This window comes from Lepidochelys kempii, chromosome 3 (assembly GCF_965140265.1).
Source record: "Lepidochelys kempii isolate rLepKem1 chromosome 3, rLepKem1.hap2, whole genome shotgun sequence".
In the NCBI taxonomy this organism is placed as follows: domain Eukaryota; kingdom Metazoa; phylum Chordata; order Testudines; family Cheloniidae; genus Lepidochelys; species Lepidochelys kempii.
In genome coordinates, this window is record NC_133258.1 from 106093427 (window position 1) to 106113602 (window position 20176).

At 47.5% G+C, this 20176-nt stretch overlaps 1 protein-coding gene across 3 annotated transcripts in view; it reads left to right on the top strand.

Annotated features, from left to right (window-relative positions):
• The first annotated feature begins 792 nt into the window (after positions 1-792).
• Positions 793-20176, top strand: part of HECA (hdc homolog, cell cycle regulator) — a 39002-nt gene continuing 19618 nt past the window's right edge. Inside the window, exon 1 of one of the 3 annotated variants that reach the window (XM_073337483.1) lies at positions 793-1519. In XM_073337483.1, coding sequence (XP_073193584.1) covers positions 1288-1519 — 232 coding nt within the window. In that variant the 5' untranslated portion in view covers positions 793-1287. The other 2 variants (XM_073337482.1, XM_073337484.1) reach the window with 2 other exon arrangements.

Here is a 20176-nt window from a genome sequence, read left to right on the forward strand (position 1 = left end):
TGGAGGCTCAAGCCAAATCCTCACAAAAAAACAGTCACTGCATTCCATCTTGATAACAGGAATGCTAAGTGCACCCTGAAAGTGACCTCCTGCAGCAACACGCAGCCTACCCTTCTGCAACAGACCCTACTCCGACCTATCTCAGACTGAAGCTGGATCACATGCTAAACCTCTATGACCATATGAAGAAAGTAGCTGCCAAGAAGAAGACAAGGGTTAACCTTGTCCAGAAACTGGCAAGCACAACCTGGGGGACATCAGCAACAGTGTTCAGCTGGACATCAACAAGTTGAGTGTGGCTACTTTTGGTCCATATTACTGCACAATACTTGGCTACAGAGTACACAAGGGCCATTGCTGATGTCCATAACTAGGGTTGCCAACAGTCCCTTATTTTTTCATCTCTGTGCAACAAAATCGGGAGTTGCTGAGCGCTGCAAAAGGCAGCGAGAAATACTCTATGCAAATATAGGTGAGTACTTATTATTACTATAATTGTTATTATTAATAATAATAATAATATCAGGAAGGGTAGAGCAGGAGTGCTAAGAAAACAGTCCCTTATTTTTGAAATACGTTAACAATCCTGCCAATAAAGCTCCAGCTATTTTCCAGGGAGAAGACCAGAGGCATTTCCAGCGAAGTACACTTAACACAAGCTTGCGCTGCCTCCCTCCTTGCATTTGTTGGGGGTTGTTCCTTGAGGAAAAGGGGCAGATCTTCCAGGAAGCTGCTCCCCTCTGCTATGAGCACGTGAGGCTTCTCCTAGGCCAAAGGGAGGAGCCTTGTATGGCTCCGTCTACAGCATTAGCAGCCACCAGGCCCTGCTGTGGAAGGCGTGGGGCGGCTTTCCATTCCCACTCGAGCGCCTCCTGCTTTCTTTGCTGCCCTGGCGGAGCTCAGCCCCGTAGCTCCCCCCGCCCTTTTAACTTGCGCGGCTCCCCTCTGTCACCAGCCAGCGCTAGTGCGAGTGAAAGGAGGAAGCCGAGAGGGGCGGGAGGAGAGCGATAGTAGGGGAAGCAGAATCAAAACAAGCGGGACACGCCTTTTCCCCTGGCGCTGCTTCCCCCGGGCCGGGCGGCTGCGTGTGTAAGTGTGTGCGCAGCTGGGCTGGCCTGGCGGCGGGTGCCCGCCCGGGAGGGCAGGGAGCGCTCAGCCTGGGAGAGCCGCAGCCAGCTCCTCTCTCCTTCCTGGGCGCCCTGTTTGCAACGAAGCCGCAATGAGCCGGAGGTAGCAGCCGCCGCCTCCTCACCAGCCGCCGCCTCAGCCTCCTGCTCCAGCTCCGCGATGCCGAACCAGAAGAGCAGCAAGGGCAAGAAGAACAAGCGCGCGAACAGCAGCGGGGACGAGCAGGAAAATGGAGCCCTGGCCCTGGCGGCGGCGGCGGGCGCAGCGATGGGAGCGGCGGCCGGGGTGGCTGGAGGATCGGGAGGAGCGGCGGCTGTGGCGGCGGCGGCGGCCGGAGGCGGCGGCGGAGCGGTGGCTGCAGGCGGTGCGGCTCCCAGCGACAGCAGGAGCGGTGAGAGGGGGGCGGCGCTGGGGAGGGGGGTGTTTGCCCTGGTTTCTGCAGCAGCTGCAGCGTGATGGGCAACTTAGGACTCGCCCCCATCCCCATGCTCAGCCCGCGGTCTGGCCGGCCGCTGCCGCCGCCCTGCGCCGCGAGAAAGCTGGGCAAAAAGCAAACGCCCGGTGCAGCCCTACGGGCCACGCTGCCCGATAGGAAACAAAATGTCATCTGGTGAGCTCCATGTGGTCCCCCGCCGTGCAGCCGGTGGGGTGGGGTGGGGGGCTGGCAAAGGCCACGGGAGGCTTTTACTTGCCCAGACTCCTTGTCTTTTCCTGTCTCTTCTCCCCGCCCCATATTTTATTTTCCTTCCTGGTGCTGCTCTGGGCTGTGTTTGCTCCCAGCGCGTGTGATGCGCCACACCAGGCTGTGGGGAGGGGAGTAGGGAGGAAAAAGGGCCAAGAGGAAAAGTTATCTCGAAAACAATTCTCCTCTTCTTTGTGTCGGGTGGCGTTGAAGGGCGAGGGGGTCATCTGCTCAGGCTGAGCGCTGTGATGGAGCCTGCGGTTAACCTGCAAGTGATCTCTCCCCCTTTGCGTGCAGGGGTGTGTGCATTAGTGTCAAACAGGTGGAGAGCACTTTGCCGACTGCCCAGGCATTGGGGCCTGACAGCTTACACACTTTGAAAGCAAACGCGGTAAAGGCACCATATTACTGGGGGGGAGGGGGGGGATAGCCATCTAAGAGTTGGCTGGCACTAAGATTAGGTCATAGATTTATGTGCTCAGCACATTCTAATGAAGATGGCTATTCTTACCGCTGCATTTATAGAAATGTGTTACCATCGCAGCCCTTGGGGCGCACTTACAACTTAAACTCATAGGTAATTTATTTTTAATTTTTCAGATTTCTAAAATGGAACTGTAGACATCCATCCAGTACTGTAACAAACTGTCAGTTTGCAACCCCTAGGTTACTCACTATCAGTGGCCATGATTCAAACGAAGTGAAACACCATCCCCTGCCACTAATCCAGACCCTTACTTTGGCAAAGGTTTTCAGGAAGGTCAGCTTTGTAACAGTTTTGCTGTCCTTTGAAGTGAATGTTGGAGGTATTACATGGTAGGATTATTGTATTGCACTGGTATAGAACTTTCAGGGCTTGTACCATCCATGTTTAAGCAGAAATTCTCTTTTAACACGAATGAGGGGTTTTGCATTATGCCAACTGTTTTAAAGCAATGCTCTGGGTGGAAATTGTTCCTTCATTTAAAACACTTGTTAGAAGTGTTTTATTTTTTCTAATTATGATTAAATAAATGGTCAAGTCCTGGTTTATTATAAAATGTCAAATAAAAATAAATTTAAAGTTAACATAAATGGGTGTAATGTAATCATATTTGCACACTATGTCATCCTTTTGTAATTGAGTTCCCTCAAGCCATTTTTGAGCTCTATAGTTTTGGCTCAGAGCATTTTGCTAGGATGTTTTCTTGTGGAAACTTATTTTACCATTTGCAGTTTTTTTTTCTTTTGTAGACTACCAAGCTTTAGTTACTTTAAAGGAGCATTCAGAATTGTACAAACCCAAGTGAAGTTAGGGGGTTCTGGGTTTTTTTGAGAGGCAAATAAAGCAATAGGTCTGGGTCCTGCAATCAAATCTGTGAGGACCATGTGAGGAGCCCCATTCAAATCAGGATTCAGGACCGGTGCTTTAGCTTTTTCCATTATCAGTAAGTTAGCAAGGCTAGGAGAGTAGATGCAACTGGATTTGTACTTTGGCATGACAATTTTGCACATTGCTGTTAATCAGCAATGACAGTTTTTCAAGAAGAACAGGAGTACTTGTGGCACCTTAGAGACTAACAAATTTATTTGAGCATAAGCTTTCATGGGCTACAGCCCACTTCATTGGATGCATAAAATGGAACATATAGTAAGAAGATATATATATATACACATACAGAGAACATGAAAAAGTGGAGTAAGAAGCTAATTAATTAAGATGAGCTATTATCAGCAGGAGAAAAAAACTTTTGTAGTGATAATCAAGATGGCCCATATAGCCAGTTGACAAGAAGGTGTGAGAATACTTAACGTGGGGAAATATATTCAATAATGACCCAGCCACTCCCAGTCTCAATTCAAACCCAAGTTAATGGTATCTAGTTTGCATATTAATTCAAGCTCAACAGCTTCTCATTGGAGTCTATTTTTGAAGCTTTTCTGTTGCAAAATTGCCACCTTTAAATCTGTTACTGAGTGGCCAGAGAGGTTGAAGTGTTCTCCTACTGGTTTTTGAACGTTATGATTCCTGATACCAGTTTTGTGTCCATTTATTCTTCTGTGTAGAGACTGTCTGGTTTGGCCAATGTACACGGCAGAGGGGCATTGCTGGCACACGATGGCATATATCACATTGGTAGATGTGCAGGTGAATGAGCCGCTGATGGCGTGGCTAATGTGATTAGGTCCTATGATGGTGTCACTTGAATAAATATGTGGACAGAGTTGGCATCGGGCTTTGTTGGAAGGATAGGTTCCTGGGTTAGTGTTTTTGTTGTGTGGTGTGTGGTTGCTTCAGGGTGGGGGGCTGTCTGTAAGCAAGGACTGGTCTGTCTCCCAAGATCTGTGAGAATGGGGGATCATTTTTCAGGATAGGTTGTAGATCTTTGATGATGTGCTGGAGAGGTTTTATTTGGGGGCTGTAGGTGATGGCTAGTGGCGTTCTGTTATTTTCTTTGTTGGACCTGTCCTGTAGTAGGTGACTTCTGGGTACTCTTCTGGCTCTGTCAATCTGTTTTTTCGCTTCAGCAGGTGGGTATTGTAGTTTTAAGAGTGCTTGATAGAGATCTTGTAGGTGTTTGTTTCTGCCTGAGGGATTGGAGCAAATGCGGTTGTATCTTAAGCTTGGCTGTAGACAATGGATCGTGTGGTGCGTCCTGGATGGAAGCTGGAGGCATGTAGGTAAGTATAGCAGTCAGTAGGTTTCCGGTATAGGGTGGTGTTTATGTGACCATCGCTTATTAGCAGCACAATAGTGTCCAGGAAATGGACCGCTTGTGTGGATTGGTCTAGGCTGAGGTTGATGGTGGGATGGAAATTGTTGAAATGAATTGATGGAATTCCTCAAGGGCTTCTTTTCCATGGGTCCAGATGATGAAGACGTCATCAATGTAGCGTAAGTAGAGTAGGGGTGTTAGGGGACGAGAGCTGAGGAAGCGTTGTTCTAAGTCAGCCATGAAAATGTTGGCATACTGTGGGACCATGCGGGTACCCATAGCACTGCCGCTGACGTGAAGGTATACATGGTCCCCCAAATGTGAAATAGTTGTGGGTGAGGACAAAGTCACAAAGGTCAGCCACCAGAGTATCACTTCATTTTTGGGGGGGAAGAGAGCTCCTGTTGCATATATTTAATGGAATTAATATAGTTAATTACAAACCTTTTTATCTCACTAGGCCTCTGTCAGACTGTTTTTTATAAGAATATAATAATACTCTGTGTATAGTTCTGTAGAGTAAGTGATTAGGTCCTATTTTTTGGTTTAGGTGCATGAATAGGAAAAATTGAAGTAAGAGAAGATTTGGAACCTTTTTACCTTGTTTGCCGTGTTACGTGACGAGAGCCTTTTACTTTTTTTATTTAATCAGAGAATAAGTATTGGGTCTGCAAACACGATTTTCGTTTAGATATTATCTGTATGAACTGACCACTTCAAGGTGACAAAAGGAGGGAAAATTTTTTTTTTTCTCCCTAACCCAAATGAAACCAGTGGGATACCGGTAGCATTGTGGGTAGCAAGTGTTGTCATTTCTTATACAGATGCCGTTTGAAGACAATGGGAGTTCTGAGTACCATACTGATAGCACTGTTCGTTCCCCTCCAGTTGGACAGTTTCCCCTTTTTAAAGAAGAATTCTGACTGTACCAAGTACTTTGCATACCTTAGCTCTATTCTGATCGGGTTCTCAAGAAGTCGACGCTACCTTTTGAAAAATCATACTGAAAAGTTCCTTTGAACTCAATTTTGTTTCCCTTAGGATTCATTGTCTTTCTGACAGGTTTCAGAGTCTTTTTGACAACCCCTGGAGACTGGAATCCACAGGGGCAGCTCTGAGCAGTGCCAATACAGTCAGACTGCCCTGCCAGCCAATGTGCCTCATCCCAAACCTGACGGGACTGCTGGTAGAAGTGAAAAGTTAATTCAGGCTCCTTTCAGGCTTTTTTCTTCCCCACTGAGACTACCAGTAAAGGTGTTTATTATGTGGACACTAACCTCGTTTTACATTGGCCACCAAACAGCCATCAGATCGTAACTCCTGCTCACAGTTGTCTTAGGTTGTACGTCCAAAGCTTTAGATCAGTTCAAACCATGGTTTTAGAAGAACCCAATACATGCTGTAGAGTATTGCCTACGCTACAAAATATAGCAGTTGTGCGAGTGGGTCCGCCATCTGGGGGCTCATAATAAAGTCCCTGTTGTTTTTAAAGTCTGTGAATCTCCTTTGAGGTGTAATGTAGATAGGGCCTTTGAGACAACAGGCTTCATAAATCTGAGATATTTCACTTATTCTTAGCTGATTACAAAAGGATTTTTTTCAAACCCTGAGATGTGGTACTGCAGTGAGTTTTGGGAATGTTTTCAGATTCCCTAAGTTAGTATAGTTCTACTATAGAGTACCATAACCTGATTTTCCTCCCTCCCTCTCAATTTTGGATAATATTATAACATACCTATTACTACACACAAATTATGATAAAAGTACATTCGGGTTGTGGAGTCAAGCATTCAAAAGGTAGGAAAAGCCAGAATTAAGGTTCCCTGTCCAAACTTAATTCGTCCCCCTTGTGCATATGCATTATGCTACAGTCTGTGATTCCATGATCAAGACTATTTTTTTTTTTATACAATTTCATTTTCAAATGAATTTCCTAACAGTGCAGTTTCCTCTTCACCTGCTAAGGCATTGTTTCAGTGCTGTCTTTGTAGCTGGAACTATTTTCTCTAAATCACCACAACAACTTCTTGCAGCACCTATATGTTCGTTAGGCCTTCCATATGGCTATTGACCTACTCTGACCCTGCTTAATTTGAGAGATCTGAGTTGGGTCATAGCTCAAGATGGTATGGCTAGAAATATAATGCCGCATTATATGTAGTGACTGCACAGCCTTCAAGTATGTCTTATATGTAGTTAAACTGATAATTAAACCTGTGGTGTCTTGTAATGCACAAGGTGAGTGACGTGTGCAACTCCTTTTTTTTTTTTTTATTGGTGTCCTAAAATATGCCCACTCCAAGTTTATCATGATTACTGTATGGCTAATTTAAAATAAATAACCTGAAATGCAGGTAACATTTTTTAGTTTTTTCATAGAGGAAACAGTAATTTGAAATGTTGTGAAGGGTACCACTATGTGCTGAATACTAATGTCAGTATTGTAAATTTTGGGGGGAAATTGTCAAAGAAAGATGCTTCATAATTTATTAGAGTATTCACATGTGAAATCTATCCATGCAGATTGAAAACTGACTCTTTAAAAAACAAAACAACCCCACAACTCCCTCCCCCCAGAAACTTAAGGTGTCCCGCTGTACCTTTCTGTAGTGTTTAACTGTGACTATATAAGTTCTTAAGAACTACTTTATTTACTTTCAGTTAGAAGTGTCAGGCTGGAAAAAATATATAAAAATATCCTGATTTTAATATTTTAAAATAGAAAATGAAAAATGTAGGCACAGCAGTAACTAAAATATGCTAAAACTGTGACTAGTCAACCATTACAATTTAAAAACTGATTACATTATGGGGCTGGGGTATTTAAAGAGGACCAGAGAATTCGTGTAAGAATATATCAGTGGTTCAGTTTTCAAAATGAAATATTCTAACATATATATATTGTGACAGGATTGGGCCAGATGGAATAGAAGGCAGATATATTAGCCCCAGGCTAAGTAAGTCCTTTTTCCCTGGGTAAGATAACAAGGAAGGTGTTTTCTGTTTAAAAAAAAAAAAAAAAAAAAGAATTGTATCACTTACAAAGAATTACCAAAGGAAACAAAACAAACTATACAACAAAACAACTCAAACAGAAGGTATAACACAGCAGCTTTCAGGAGGGAGAAGTGTTCAGGCTAGCCTGGGCCCAGAGCGGGGGGGCTTCCTCAACACTCGTGGTCTTCCACCCTCCTGAGTTACCTGGTGGCCTAGAGTGGGGGGGCTTCCTCGACACTCGTGGTCTTCCACCCCCTCGAGTTACCTAGTGCCGCGCCCAGTGTCACCGATTATCCCTCTCCTGAGAGTGCCCGGCAAGATGGGCACGGCTGCGGGGTGGGCGGTTTAGGGGTGGGGGGGGGTAGACACCCATGTATTATAGGACTCCTCCTAGATGACAGTAATGATGGTATCCACAGCGGCAACGGCTGGGGCTGGTGTCTCTCGCTCTTCCCCTCAATCAAAGGGTCAGACGGAGGGAACCGGACGGGGTCACCGAGCAGAGAACCTCGGACAGCACCCACCGCTCCTTGAAGGCGTCAAGGGAGTTGGTGGATGCCGCCCAGAGGAACTCCGCCCAGATACGTGAATGTACTGAGGATCGGAAAAAGGCCCTACAATCGCAGGACGCTTCATGGGCCAACCTCCCCTCTCTGGTTTTACAAATGGCTGTTTTAGCCAAGGTTAGGAGGAGGTTAACCGGGAGGTCTCGCGATTTTGTGGGGCCACGGATGGGGTGTGTATAGATAAAAAGGTGAGGGGAGAAATAAAGCCAAAAGCGCAATAGAATATTTGTGAGGAGCTGGAAAAGCGGCTGCAATCTGGCACACTCTAGATATACGTGTGCCAGGGTTTCCCTCACATTACAAAAAGGGCAAGTGTCCGGGATGGGGGTAAACCGTGTCAGAAACACGCCCGTGCTCACAGCTCCGTGAAGGAGCCGCCAGCTGATGTCCCTGACGGGCCTTGGGACCAAGGTGGAATACAGGCTGGCCCACCGAGGTTGCTCACCCTCCAAAAGTGGCAGGAGGTCCCGCCATTTTGTATCGGGGCAGGACACCAGGGTGTGGGCGTGAAGGGTGTGAAGCGTGAGTGTGTATAAATATTTCCGTGGTGCGATTTGAAAACTGACCGGCTGCAGTTTATGCAGCCGGCTTGCAGTGAAAGGGTGAGGGGTTTGTTGGGATCGGCAGGGTAGGGGCCCAATGGAAAGGTCCGGCGGGCCTGGGGTAGAGGATGGGCAGGATACGCCCTCGTGCAAGGCTCGGTTGACATAAGCCCGAGCAGTGGGGGTCAAGGCGGCCTTCACCTCCTGAAGTACGCGCCCGGGGGTACGAGGGCTGGAGAGCCCCATGCGCTGAGCGAGCGTCAGGGAAGGCAATTAGGGGGAGGGAGCATGGGGAAAGGGGAGCTGGGGTGAGGTTGCCCAGATCGAGGCCAGCTGGCAGTAGCTCATCCTCTCCCTGGGTGACCGGGGTCAAATCTAGGGCCTCAATCTCCGCATACATGGAGGAGAGGCCCACTCCTGCTACCCCGGGGGCCTCTCCTCTAGGGCCCGCCTCAATGGTCGCCTCGGGGTTCGCGTGGTATCCGGGCAGAAGGAGCTTCCTCAGGGGTCTCGGAGGGGAGGGTCTCTCGTGGAGGGGGGATTCTGCCCTCCAATGCCCGTCTGTCTTCCCCTCCCAACACCAGCGGATGGATCTCACTCGTGGCCATAGCGGAAGGCTCAATATCAGTGCCTCCCTTCCTGGTCTTCCGGGGGGCTTCCGCATCGGATGGGTGCAGTAGAGCTCGAGCCTTCCACTTGCCTCGCTTCCTCTGAACTAGGGTCCAGCCCTCCATAGCGTCGTCTGGGGGTTGGTTAGCAGGGGTCGTGTCGGGGGGCGGAGGCGATGGTTCAGGGGTTCAGGGGGGTGACGGTGAGGCAGCATGAGGGGCGGCGGGTTCTCCTTGGGGCGGGCCCTTTCCTATACCCGGTAATATCTTGGCCACACCCTCCTCCATAGGCTCTGCCGGATTGGTAATAGCAAGGGTGGGACTCCCTTGCTCGCCTGGGCGTCGTAGGGGAGGTGTTTCTTGGGCCCGGATGGGAGCAGCGGCGGGTCGAGTAGTAGGAGGGTTGGTTTCAGGTGCCGGGCGGCCAGGGGCTTCGGCAACGACGGGGCCGATGTCCTGCCGGGTCTCGGGGGTCTCAGGTGCCCCTCCCCCCCGGGCCAAAGGGCAGTCTCCGCGGACATGCCCCGCTGAGCGGCAGAAGTAGCACCGGGCCTCTCCGGTGGAATAAAAGACCCGATAGCGCGCTCCTTGGTAAGGGACTAGGAAGGACCCCTCGAGTGCCTCTCTGTCACGCGCCGCCGCCGGCGGTAGAAGCTGCACTTGCCGGCGGAACGAAAGGACGTGACGGAAGGTGGGGTCCTTGCAGCCCAACGGGAGAGGGCTGATGACAGAGACAAGTTTCCCCAGAGTGGAGAGAGCGGGTAACAGGGCAGCACTGGGTAAAAAGGGAGGAACGGAGGTGAGGACGAGGCGAACGCCCAGGTCTTCTAGCGGCTCTAGGGGGACAAACACCCCCCGCACCTCCAGGCCCTTCTCCACCGCCTCCTGGGCGGCAGCCTCCGAAGCTAAGAAAAAAACGACCTTCCCATACATTTTGGAGGCCGCCACAATAGCCGTGGGTCCTACCACCTTCGTCAACGCCTGCACGTATGTCTCCACGTGGGGCGAGGCGGGCACCAGGAGGCAACGGACACCGTGCCTCCTGGTCAGGGTGGGGAAGGGGCCCCGGCCACTGGTGATGGTAGCGGAGGCAGTGGGTGGGTGAGATGACGAGGCGGCAGGCGGGGGGAGCCTGCCACCGCCCGGGCATACGCCCTGGGGCCAAGGGAGGGACGTTCGCAGAGCTGGTGGGGGGAACAGCAGGGAGGGACGCCATGGTCGATGACGAGGCCACAGCGGTGGGGGCAGCCCCTGCCATGGAGGGCTTAGTGGTTTTAGCGGGGCCCTTTCCTTTCTTCCCGCCCTGGCCTTTCCGGCCAACTGGGGGGGGTGTCCTAGAATCTGGGGAGGGGGGGTGGACATAGCAGCGGCAGTAGTCGCCCCGGTGCCTCCTGCTGCCGGTGCCCCAGCGGGGGCGGTGGCAGGTGTTTTGACAGTGGTGGTGGTGGGGGGAGGGGGTTGGGCAGGGGGGCAGGTGGGGGAGGGACAACTGATATTGTTAGAGGGGCCTTGCCCCTCTCATTCCCCGCCATTGTGAGCAGGGAGAGATGGGGAGACACCAGAAGGGGGAGGGGGAAGCAGATTAACCGCTCCTCCCTGCTGGGCTGCAGGCGCGGGTGGGGGGTACCAAATGGGTTGGACTGGAAGAGGGGAAAAAATAGAAATCGGGGTCCGGTGATAGGGGCAAGCTGTGGGGTGAAACGTCCGGGGGTGGGGGGGTTGTGGAGCCACGCACGTTTGTCCAAAGAGTCTCGTTTGGTTGGCTGTTACGTCCAGTCCGAAAGGCAAAGTTCAAAGCAAACAGCTGGATCCGAAGGCAGATGGCAGGTTGCCAGCAGGGACGGACGGCGGGGGGCTGTGACAGTTGTAATAATGTTGGGGGGGCACCGATGGATCGGGGGGCAGCTCCGTGCCACACCCCCTGTGCCGCCACAAACGCAATTAAACCGCAGTCAAACTCCCCCCCCCCCCACGAGAGTATAATTCAAAAAGTTACTCAGTCTTACGGCTCCCTCCACGATGATTTCTAGCTTCCTTGGGTGATTTGTCTGTCTTCTGTCTTCTTCTCCAGCTGTGTTGGCTGTGTAGCAAGGCTTCCGGCGGGCCGGGAATGTTGCAGAGATAAGCTGACAGCAAAACGGCTGGGTCTGGGGGCTTCCACTCCCCCCTCCGGATAGCGGGTCGGCAATCTCCCTCCCCCCCCTCCTCCGGGGGTTTCAGCTAAGGCAAATAGCTGCGCCCAAGAGCAGGCGTGGGGGGGGGGGTGCTGGCGGCAAGCTGGCAGCCGATCAGCACTCAACGGCAGCAAAGAAAAACGGCAAAAAAACAAAACAAAAAAGCGTCTGGCCCGGTCGGGGGGCCAAGCGGGGGGAACTAAGGCAGAATCAAAAAGTAAGAAAAATCCAGGCCAGGGGGCTTTAGGAAAGAATAGAAAGCAGATAGCTGAGGAGCAAGCCAGGGACGTTCCATTTCCCAACAGAGAAGGTTCCAGAACAATCAGGAATCTTCTGGAGATAAGACAGGCTGATTAGAACACCTGCAGCCAATCAAGAAGCGGCCCAAACCTAGTCACCGTCTGGGCCGAGTCTTTGCAGAGAGGGGTCCTCCCTCTTTCGTGCAGGCGAGCCATGCTCTCCTTATTGCCAAAGAAGGGGGACCTCCGCGATTTACGAAATTGGCGTCCCGTCTCGCTCCTCAGCACGGACTATAAGGTCGCAGCGAAAGCCATCTCGCTGCGGTTAGGATCCGTGCTGGCGGACGTGATCCACCCAGACCAGACCTACATCGTACTGGGCCGCACCATCTTCGACAACCTGTATCTGGTCCGGGACCTCTTGGAATTCGGGTGAAGGGACAGCCTGTCGATCGCCCTCCTGTCCCTGGATCAGGAGAAGGCGTTCAACAGGGTATCTCCTGAGCACTCTGCGAGCGTTTGGCTTCGAACCCCAGTTTGTGGGTTTTCTCCAGGTGCTGTACGCCTCCGTATAGTGTCTGGTCAGGCTCAACTGGACCCTGGCCGAACCGGTCCGCTTCGGGCAAGGCGTACTGCAGGGGTGCTCCCTCTCGGGCCAGCTGTACGCTCTGGCGATTGAGCCCTTCCTCTGTCTCCTCTGCAGGAGGTTGACACGGTTGGCGCTGCGGGAACCGGAGCTGCGGCTGGTCCTGTCGGCGTACGCCGAAGATGTGCTCCTTGTGGTCCAGGACCCGAGCGACTTGGCGCGGGTGGAGGCTTGCCAGGCCGTTTACTCGGCAGCCTCTTCTGCCCGGGTCAACTGGGTCAAGAGCTCTGGCTTGGTGGTAGGGGTGAGCTCCCTCCCACCCGCGCTTCAAACCATCCGGTGGAGCGCGGGTCCGGTGCTCTATCTCGGCATTTACCTTTCTGCCACACATCTGTCTCCGCAGGAGAACTGGCACGGTTTAGAGGGCAGGGTGGTAGAGCGGCTCCGGAGATGGACAGGACTACTCTGGTGTCTCTCCCTTTGAGGGCGGGCACTGGTGCTTAATCAGCTAGTCCTGTCCATGCTCTGGTACCGGCTCAACACCCTGGTCCCGGCCCCGGATTTCTTGGCCAACCTGCGGACGTTGATTCTGGAGTTCTTCTGGTCAGGACTGCACTGGGTCTCTGCAGGGGTTCTCCATCTACCCCTGGAGGAGGGAGGGCAGGGCCTGAAGTGTCTCCGCACTCAGGTCCATGTCTTCCGCCTCCAGGCCCTGCAGAGGCTCCTTTATGGTGCAGGTAGTGCGGCATGGAGCGTATTGGCGCACACCTTCCTGCGCCACTTCCGAGGGCTCCAATATGACCGGCAGCTCCTTTATCTCTATCCGACGGGTCTTCCGCGAGACCTCTCCAGGCTGCCGGTCTTCTACCAGGACCTCCTCCGGACCTGGAAACTGTTCACAGCGACCAGGTCCGTGGTAGCCTCCGTGGGGGAAGATCTCCTTGCGGAGCCCCTGCTCCAGGCACTAGGAACTGAGAGTGAGAACGTGGACTGTTGGAGGACTGAGATGTACAAGCATTTTCAGACACCAGGAGGAAGGTCCTACGGTGAGGATAAAGAAGGTGTTGGGAGGAGGCCATGGGGAAGTAGCCCAGGGAGATGCAGCTGTCGCACAGCTGTTCCAGGAGGCACTCTAGACAGCTGCATTCCACAGGGTCCTGGGCTGGAACCCGGAGTAGAGGGCGGGCCTGGGTTCCCCCCAAATCCTCTCAACTCCTGGTCAGACACAGGAGGAGTCGACCTGGACTGTGAATTCAGAAAAACATCCAAGCTGAGGGCTGCCACAAAGCTCCAAGGCGATCAAATCCGCCAATAAGCGCAAGACCCACCAAGGTAGAGCAGGAACTTTGTCACAATATATATTTATGGAATACAAATCACTATGGCTAAGCACTGATAAATATTCTCTATCAAATATTCTCTACTCGTTGAGTGATTTAAATGGGACCACTTGTGGAGTTAAAGTACTGCTAAGTGTAAGGACATAAAAATATGACCTATAATAGGATACTAAAGCATAACTTGCGCTTCATAATTCTATTTATCTCCAAACTCAGTTGAACATAACTGTTTTATTGTCTACACCAGTGCACTTTATTTTTGAAAAGAGCCTTCATGCTGTATTTGTAATACCTATTTGTAGGATTCTAGAAACTGCAAATACTTGCTTTTGTGGACAAAACAGTTCATAAAATTACAAATCTGTGCAGATAGAGGCAATTGTGTAGTATTGATGAATACAATAAAGACTGTTCCTGTATACGTGTGAGGTAAGCAAATATACATGCAGATGTCAGGAAATTAAAAAAATTATATGCTCTCAAAATGGTTAACCATGGGCTGGATTCCATGCTCACGGACCTATATTTATTACTAGGCTTTGCTTTAGAAGGTATTTTAAAAACAGACTTCTTTGAAACTGGTGAGAGACTGTTGAAAGAACTAAGAGGGGAGTTTTCTTTGCATCCACTCATTCCAGATCTCCCTCCCATTTGTTTGTAAACAGCAGTGACAAAACAATTTCTGGGCATGGGAGAGATCTGTAAGCTCTTTCTCTACCCGCCCTTACATCATCATACAGACACACACTTTTATCTGCTTGATAGTTGTGGTCCTGAACCCATCCTTGCTCCTCTACTTTTCCGCCTATAGAATATTAGACAAAAGTTATTGTGTGTTCGCAGTTTAATAGGTTCAGCCTAAAGGTTAGATCAACTGAGATGCCAAGTGTTTGAGCTCCCATTGCTCTTCAGGGGTACAGACATTGGGAGTTGTGGGTTCTCAGCATGTTGCAAGATTGGGCCTAAATTATAGGAAATAAATCCATATGGTTTGGAACCTTAAAAAGGCACCTGAATTACAATAACACACAAAATAATGATTAAAAAAAAGTCTCACCCTTCTTCTAATTAGAGTCCTTTTCACAGAAATTCAGGATTACAGAAATGCAGAAGTTTTGAGGAAACAGCTTAGTTCACAGAAGTGAAAGTTCAGATGCAGAAGGCTATCTCAACTTTGAATAAGAAACCAGTGACTGCAGCACTGGAGTGTCATGGAAGAGTGCAAGGCTGTGAAGATGGGATACATCTAAACTGCAGTTGTAACGTTAGGAAGGGAGGGAGAGAGAGAGAGGGAGGATGTGTTTCTACTATAAGTAGAGCTGTAGTGTAGCCATAACTTATGTTGACTTAGGCTATGTTGCTCAGGGGTGTAAATTAGCTACCCATCCTGAGCTACATAACTTATGCTGACTTAAGTGCCAGTGTGGACAGCGCTATGTTGGGGAGAGAGCTTCTCCAGCTGACATACCTACTGCTGCTCATGGGGGCTGGAATAATTAAGCCAACGAGAGAGCTCTCTCCCATCCACTTAAAGCAGCTACACTAAGATTCAGGGCAAGTCTACGCTACAAAATTAAGTAGACCTAAGTTACATTGACGTATAGCCACCACAGTAATTGAATTGGTTTATATGTCCACACTATGCTCCTTGGGTTGGCAGTGCACATCCTCACCAGGAGCGCTTGCACCGATTTAACTGCCAGTGTGGGGCATCGTGGGATGGTTTCTGAATGGCAGCAAGTCAATGTAAGCAACACAGTGTCTGCACTGACATTGTGTCAACCTAACTACATAGACTTAAGCACGACGCCTTTCGCGGAGGTGGAGTTATTAAGTATAATGGGCAAGCAGCATCGGTGGGAGCTACATTTTAATGGAAACACTTACAGAGTTAGGTCAGTGTAAGACAGTTTACATCAGGGATTCTCAAACTGGGGGTCGGGACCCCTCAGCAGGTTGTGAGGTTATTACATGGGGGGTCGCTAGCTGTCAACCTCTGCTCCAAACTCCGCTTTGCCTCCAGCATTTATAAAAGTGTCTTTAATTTATAAGGGGGCGTCACACTCAAAGGCTTGTTATGTGAAAGGGGTCACCAGTAAAAAAAGTTTGAGAGCCACTGGTTTACATCAACCAAGTTTGTAGTATAGACCAGGCCTCAGTTCCTTTCTTTAGGAATGGGTACTGTACTTAAGAGGGGAATTCAGTAATCTCACTGCAGTGACCCTTTTATTCATATCATGAATTGGAATTTCACACTGCTAGTCTACTAGGGCGGAAGCACTGGAAATCTGCATTAATTATTAGGCTCTTCTTCCTGAGACATAGGGATTAGTTTTCTGAAGAGCTTCAAAGAATTAAAGGCCATGGGGAAGGCTTCAAAGAGTGAATTCAAATTGTCTTTACATCATCAAGTGTGTGTGTGTATGGGGGGAGTTCTTATGCGTTTGTCATTCTGTTTTTCTCAGTCAGTAGAAACAGGTAAATGTGTCTTACAACTGGGAGGACTGATCTGTTTATTAGACGCTAAGCTATATAAAAGTATTTGTTCAACTGTCACAAAACAATTACTGCACCAATACATGAAATCACTTGTATGGAAACAAGGCTTGTTTAAACAATCATATATTTGGTGAATCAGAACTTGATATTCGTGTCTCTGAAATGCAGCCACGTCTGGGCATAAACCTAGAAGCCATTCTGTTACAGCAATACCACATGTTCATTTGCCCTCCTTAAAAGAATCACAGAACAAGAGAATAGCAACTTCAGGTAAAACTATAGGAGGAATTATAGATAGGCAGAGCAGAACTACTTAAGTTGGCATTTGGCAAAGATGCCTAAATGTTGCAAAAAGCTCTACTAAATGGATACTTTTATGACATAGGCATCTGCTAATCATTCATTAGTCTTGCCAACCACTCAATATCAGAACTGGAAGGGACCTGTTCTGAAGTGCATGTTGGCTTCCAAAATTGGAAAGTGGAACCATTAAATGGATGCAAGTGGTTAGACAGCTACCTGGAAGCAGATTGAGTTTAAATGCTAAACAAGCCTCTGGCAAAAGGAACAATATTTTATTTTTGAGTACAGTATTCATATTTGCTAAACAGATTGGGAGAAAATAAACTATCATCGTGTTTAATGGGGGAAAAATGAAGATGCTTGTGTGATGAAGTGGGATTTGTCTGTAATATTTTTATGAATCATGTGCATGCCTCAGTACTTTGCATTGCTACCCAATGGGTGCAAAAGGGTTAAAGCTGCTCTTGGAGCAGAGTAAGAGACATGGGGTGTTTGTGTCACATAGCTGTCTGGGGTAGAATGAATGGATCTTTAAAGGATGGGCTGAAACTGACCATATCAATAGAGAATCTGAAAAGACAAGAGGAACCCCAATGGGCAGGATATTCATAGCAACAAACAACCCAGGGGAAGGAGATTTCCCCCCACCTCCATCAGGGAAGCAGAGCACAGCCCCCAGCCTGAGAACAAAGGAGAAAGGTGTCAGGTGGCTGGGTTAAGGGCTGCCCTTTGGTGAGACACAGAGTTAGAGCCAGGAAGGGATTCCATGGGAGCTTCACTGGGTGGAAGGCTGGCTTGGCGAGAATGCACTATGCTAACCTAACGACTTCCAGATGCTATGTTCTGGTTCACTAATAAATCCTAATGTTTTGAAAAAGCTGCCTGGTGTCATTGCAAATACTTCCTGCAGTGCAAGGGTTCCTTACAGCATACAAGTCTCTGATCAAGAGTCTATCTCGGCTGAACTTGGTGAGCAGATCTCATGGTGTGATGCAGGAGCCCAGAGGTTCAGTCTCAGAGGCATTGAGGCCACATGACCTGCCCTTAAGGTAGTGTGGAACCCCTTGAGAGTCTGCCACTCAGAAAGGGTTCCTCCAAGGGAATGTCAGCAAGTTAAAGCTCTGCTCTGTTTTCCTTATTTCCTAATAAACGTAAAATATTGAGATTTTGAAAAAAGCTCAGTCACTGTTTTGTAGTACTGGCTATAGTATTCTTTAAAACAATTGCTTGGTGTTTAAGAAAACAAGCCATATTACCACATGCTAAACTAACTAGGTTTTACAGTTGGTTTAATTTCGATAGATTTTTAGTGATCTCAGTCCTTGAGATGGAGGATTGTAATTCAAAGGTAAATTTGAAACTTGTTTAAATGAATGTTTGAGCAAACTGTTTGTCTATTTAAAAATAGCTTGGAGCACTAAAATCGAAACTTGAATTGTTTAAGTCAGGAAACACAAATATATGGTTCCTGTATCAATAATTGATTAGCATCAGATGTGTATATATGAAATAATCATTACATGTACTTAAACATTAGTATATGTGCACATATTTTGTTGTACTGTACATAATAATGTTGACTTTACATATAAATAATGTAGGATGAATCCCTGATGCTATTTGAATTGTATGTTTGACTTTTTCCTTATTTCTTTGCAGTTGCAATCTAAAACCTTAGAATTTCACTCATGTAGTCTTTGTATTTAAAACTTTTTGTATCAACTACTCTTTTTGCAAAGAGACAGTATTATAGTGAATAGACATTACAGTAAAGTAAGACTACAGCTTCATAAGACTGCTTCCTACAAAAATAAAGTAAGCACATGAGGGACAAGGAAGAAGTTATGGAAAAGTTTAATCTGTTCCTGGTTTATCGTAGACTGTTGGCTGAGGAGGCACAATATGTAGGAAAACAGTCTATTCACAATCCTTCTGGCATACATTGGTTGCATACAGATCCCTAGTATCTTCTATAAGCATTTCACTATTGATTCAAGAGAACTATTGATTCAACTGGACTATCCTGAAAATTTCACTTCAGATATACCTTTTCTTTTAACCAGTTGCTTTTTGCCTTTTATATCTGAAAAAGGTTTAAAACTGGTTTAAAACTACTGTATCCCCTTCAGAAGTCTTATTTGTCTTGCGTAACCCTAAATTTCGCCTCACTTAAAAATGACTTGCTTGCAAAATCAGACATAAAAATACAAAAGTGTCATAGCACACTATTACTTGAAAAATTACTTGCTTTTTCATTTTTACCTTACAATTATAAAATAAAACAATTGGAATATAAATATTGTATTTACATTTGTGTATAGTATATAGACCAGTATAAAGTCATTGTTGGTACAAAATTTTAGTTTGTACTGACTTCACTAGTGCTTTTTATGTATCCTGTTGTAAAACTAGGCAAACATCTAGATGAGTTGATGTACCCTCTGGAAGACCCCTGGTTGAGAACCACCTGCTTAAACATTGTTTTACTTCTTACAAGCCTGTATATGTAAGAGTAACAACACAGTACAAAAACCCACACCAAGAACATAATGTGTAATTTCTCAAAGCAGGAAATGGAAAAGAAATCACATCAGTAAGCAAACCAAGGGAATAGGAATATTTGTGCATTCTAGTTTATAAGTATCTGTATGTATCCATCACATGCATATCATCATTCTTTGGGACCAAGTTTAAGTTACTTCCTCTGGTATTAAAATTCTAAGCTTAATCGTTAAGTTATAAGATTACCATGATTTAGGATGGTAAGGCCCTAGTTATGTGGTGATCAAGTTTTATTTGATCCTGTCTTAGATTTAGTTGAAATTGTAATCTAATTTGATTTTTGTGATAGAAGATCTTCACTCAAATTGAAGATTGTCCCAGATAACTCAGTAATGAGATGATGATTTGTGTGTGTGTGGAGGTATTGCATTTCCTGGCAAGACATCCCTTCCATCTAAATCTTTCTGGACCTAGTTGGTCTGGTGACCATTCTCCCAAGCCACTTCACTCTGTAGTGGGTGTGGAGTATATGGAAGCACATACGGAGCCCAAACTTCAAAATTTACAGTGGCCTGTACCCATTAGGCATCCAGACCAAGGGGTTCCTTTCAAATTGGTCATTAAATATTTTGAGTGATGTGAGGCAGTTGGGAGTAGAAGAAAGTGGACTTAATATGTATTTTTAAAAATTTCTATAATGTATTCAAATGTGTTTTGATATTTACATACATTCAGCTGCTGTGGGCCTGAGTCAACACAGTACTTCAATTTTACACTGGTATAATTCCATTGAAATCAATGGAGTTACATTAGCGTAGAAGTGGACCAGATCCAATATCTGCACAGAACACAGTGAAGACATTTCTTAAAAGGAAAGCCCCACCCAATCCATTATAAGAGAGGGACAGCAACTAGAGGGATGAAGGGATGAGAGGTATTGTTTTGTCTTACAGTGCAGAACAGTTATTTTGGTATGTTGCCATCCAGATACATACCCACGTGTATGTTCATCTGGATAATACTCTTGTTGGATTCTTAGGTCCCATTCTGCAATTAGCTGAGTGTCGACAAGCCTTGTGGTCCATATGGAGCCCCACTGTTGTCTCTCACTACTACATGGTCAGGCTCCAGAGCCACCCATTCTGCAATTGTACCTTTGTGCAGGAGAGACAGGAGCCTTGCCCTGCCCACTGTACAATGCTGAGACATCCAGTAGGTTCTTCAGAAAAACTAAGGAAGACCACATTTCACAGTTCTGATATTTCTAAGGCTGTGGGGAAGGGAACAAAACCAAATCCCTTTCAAAGCACTTTA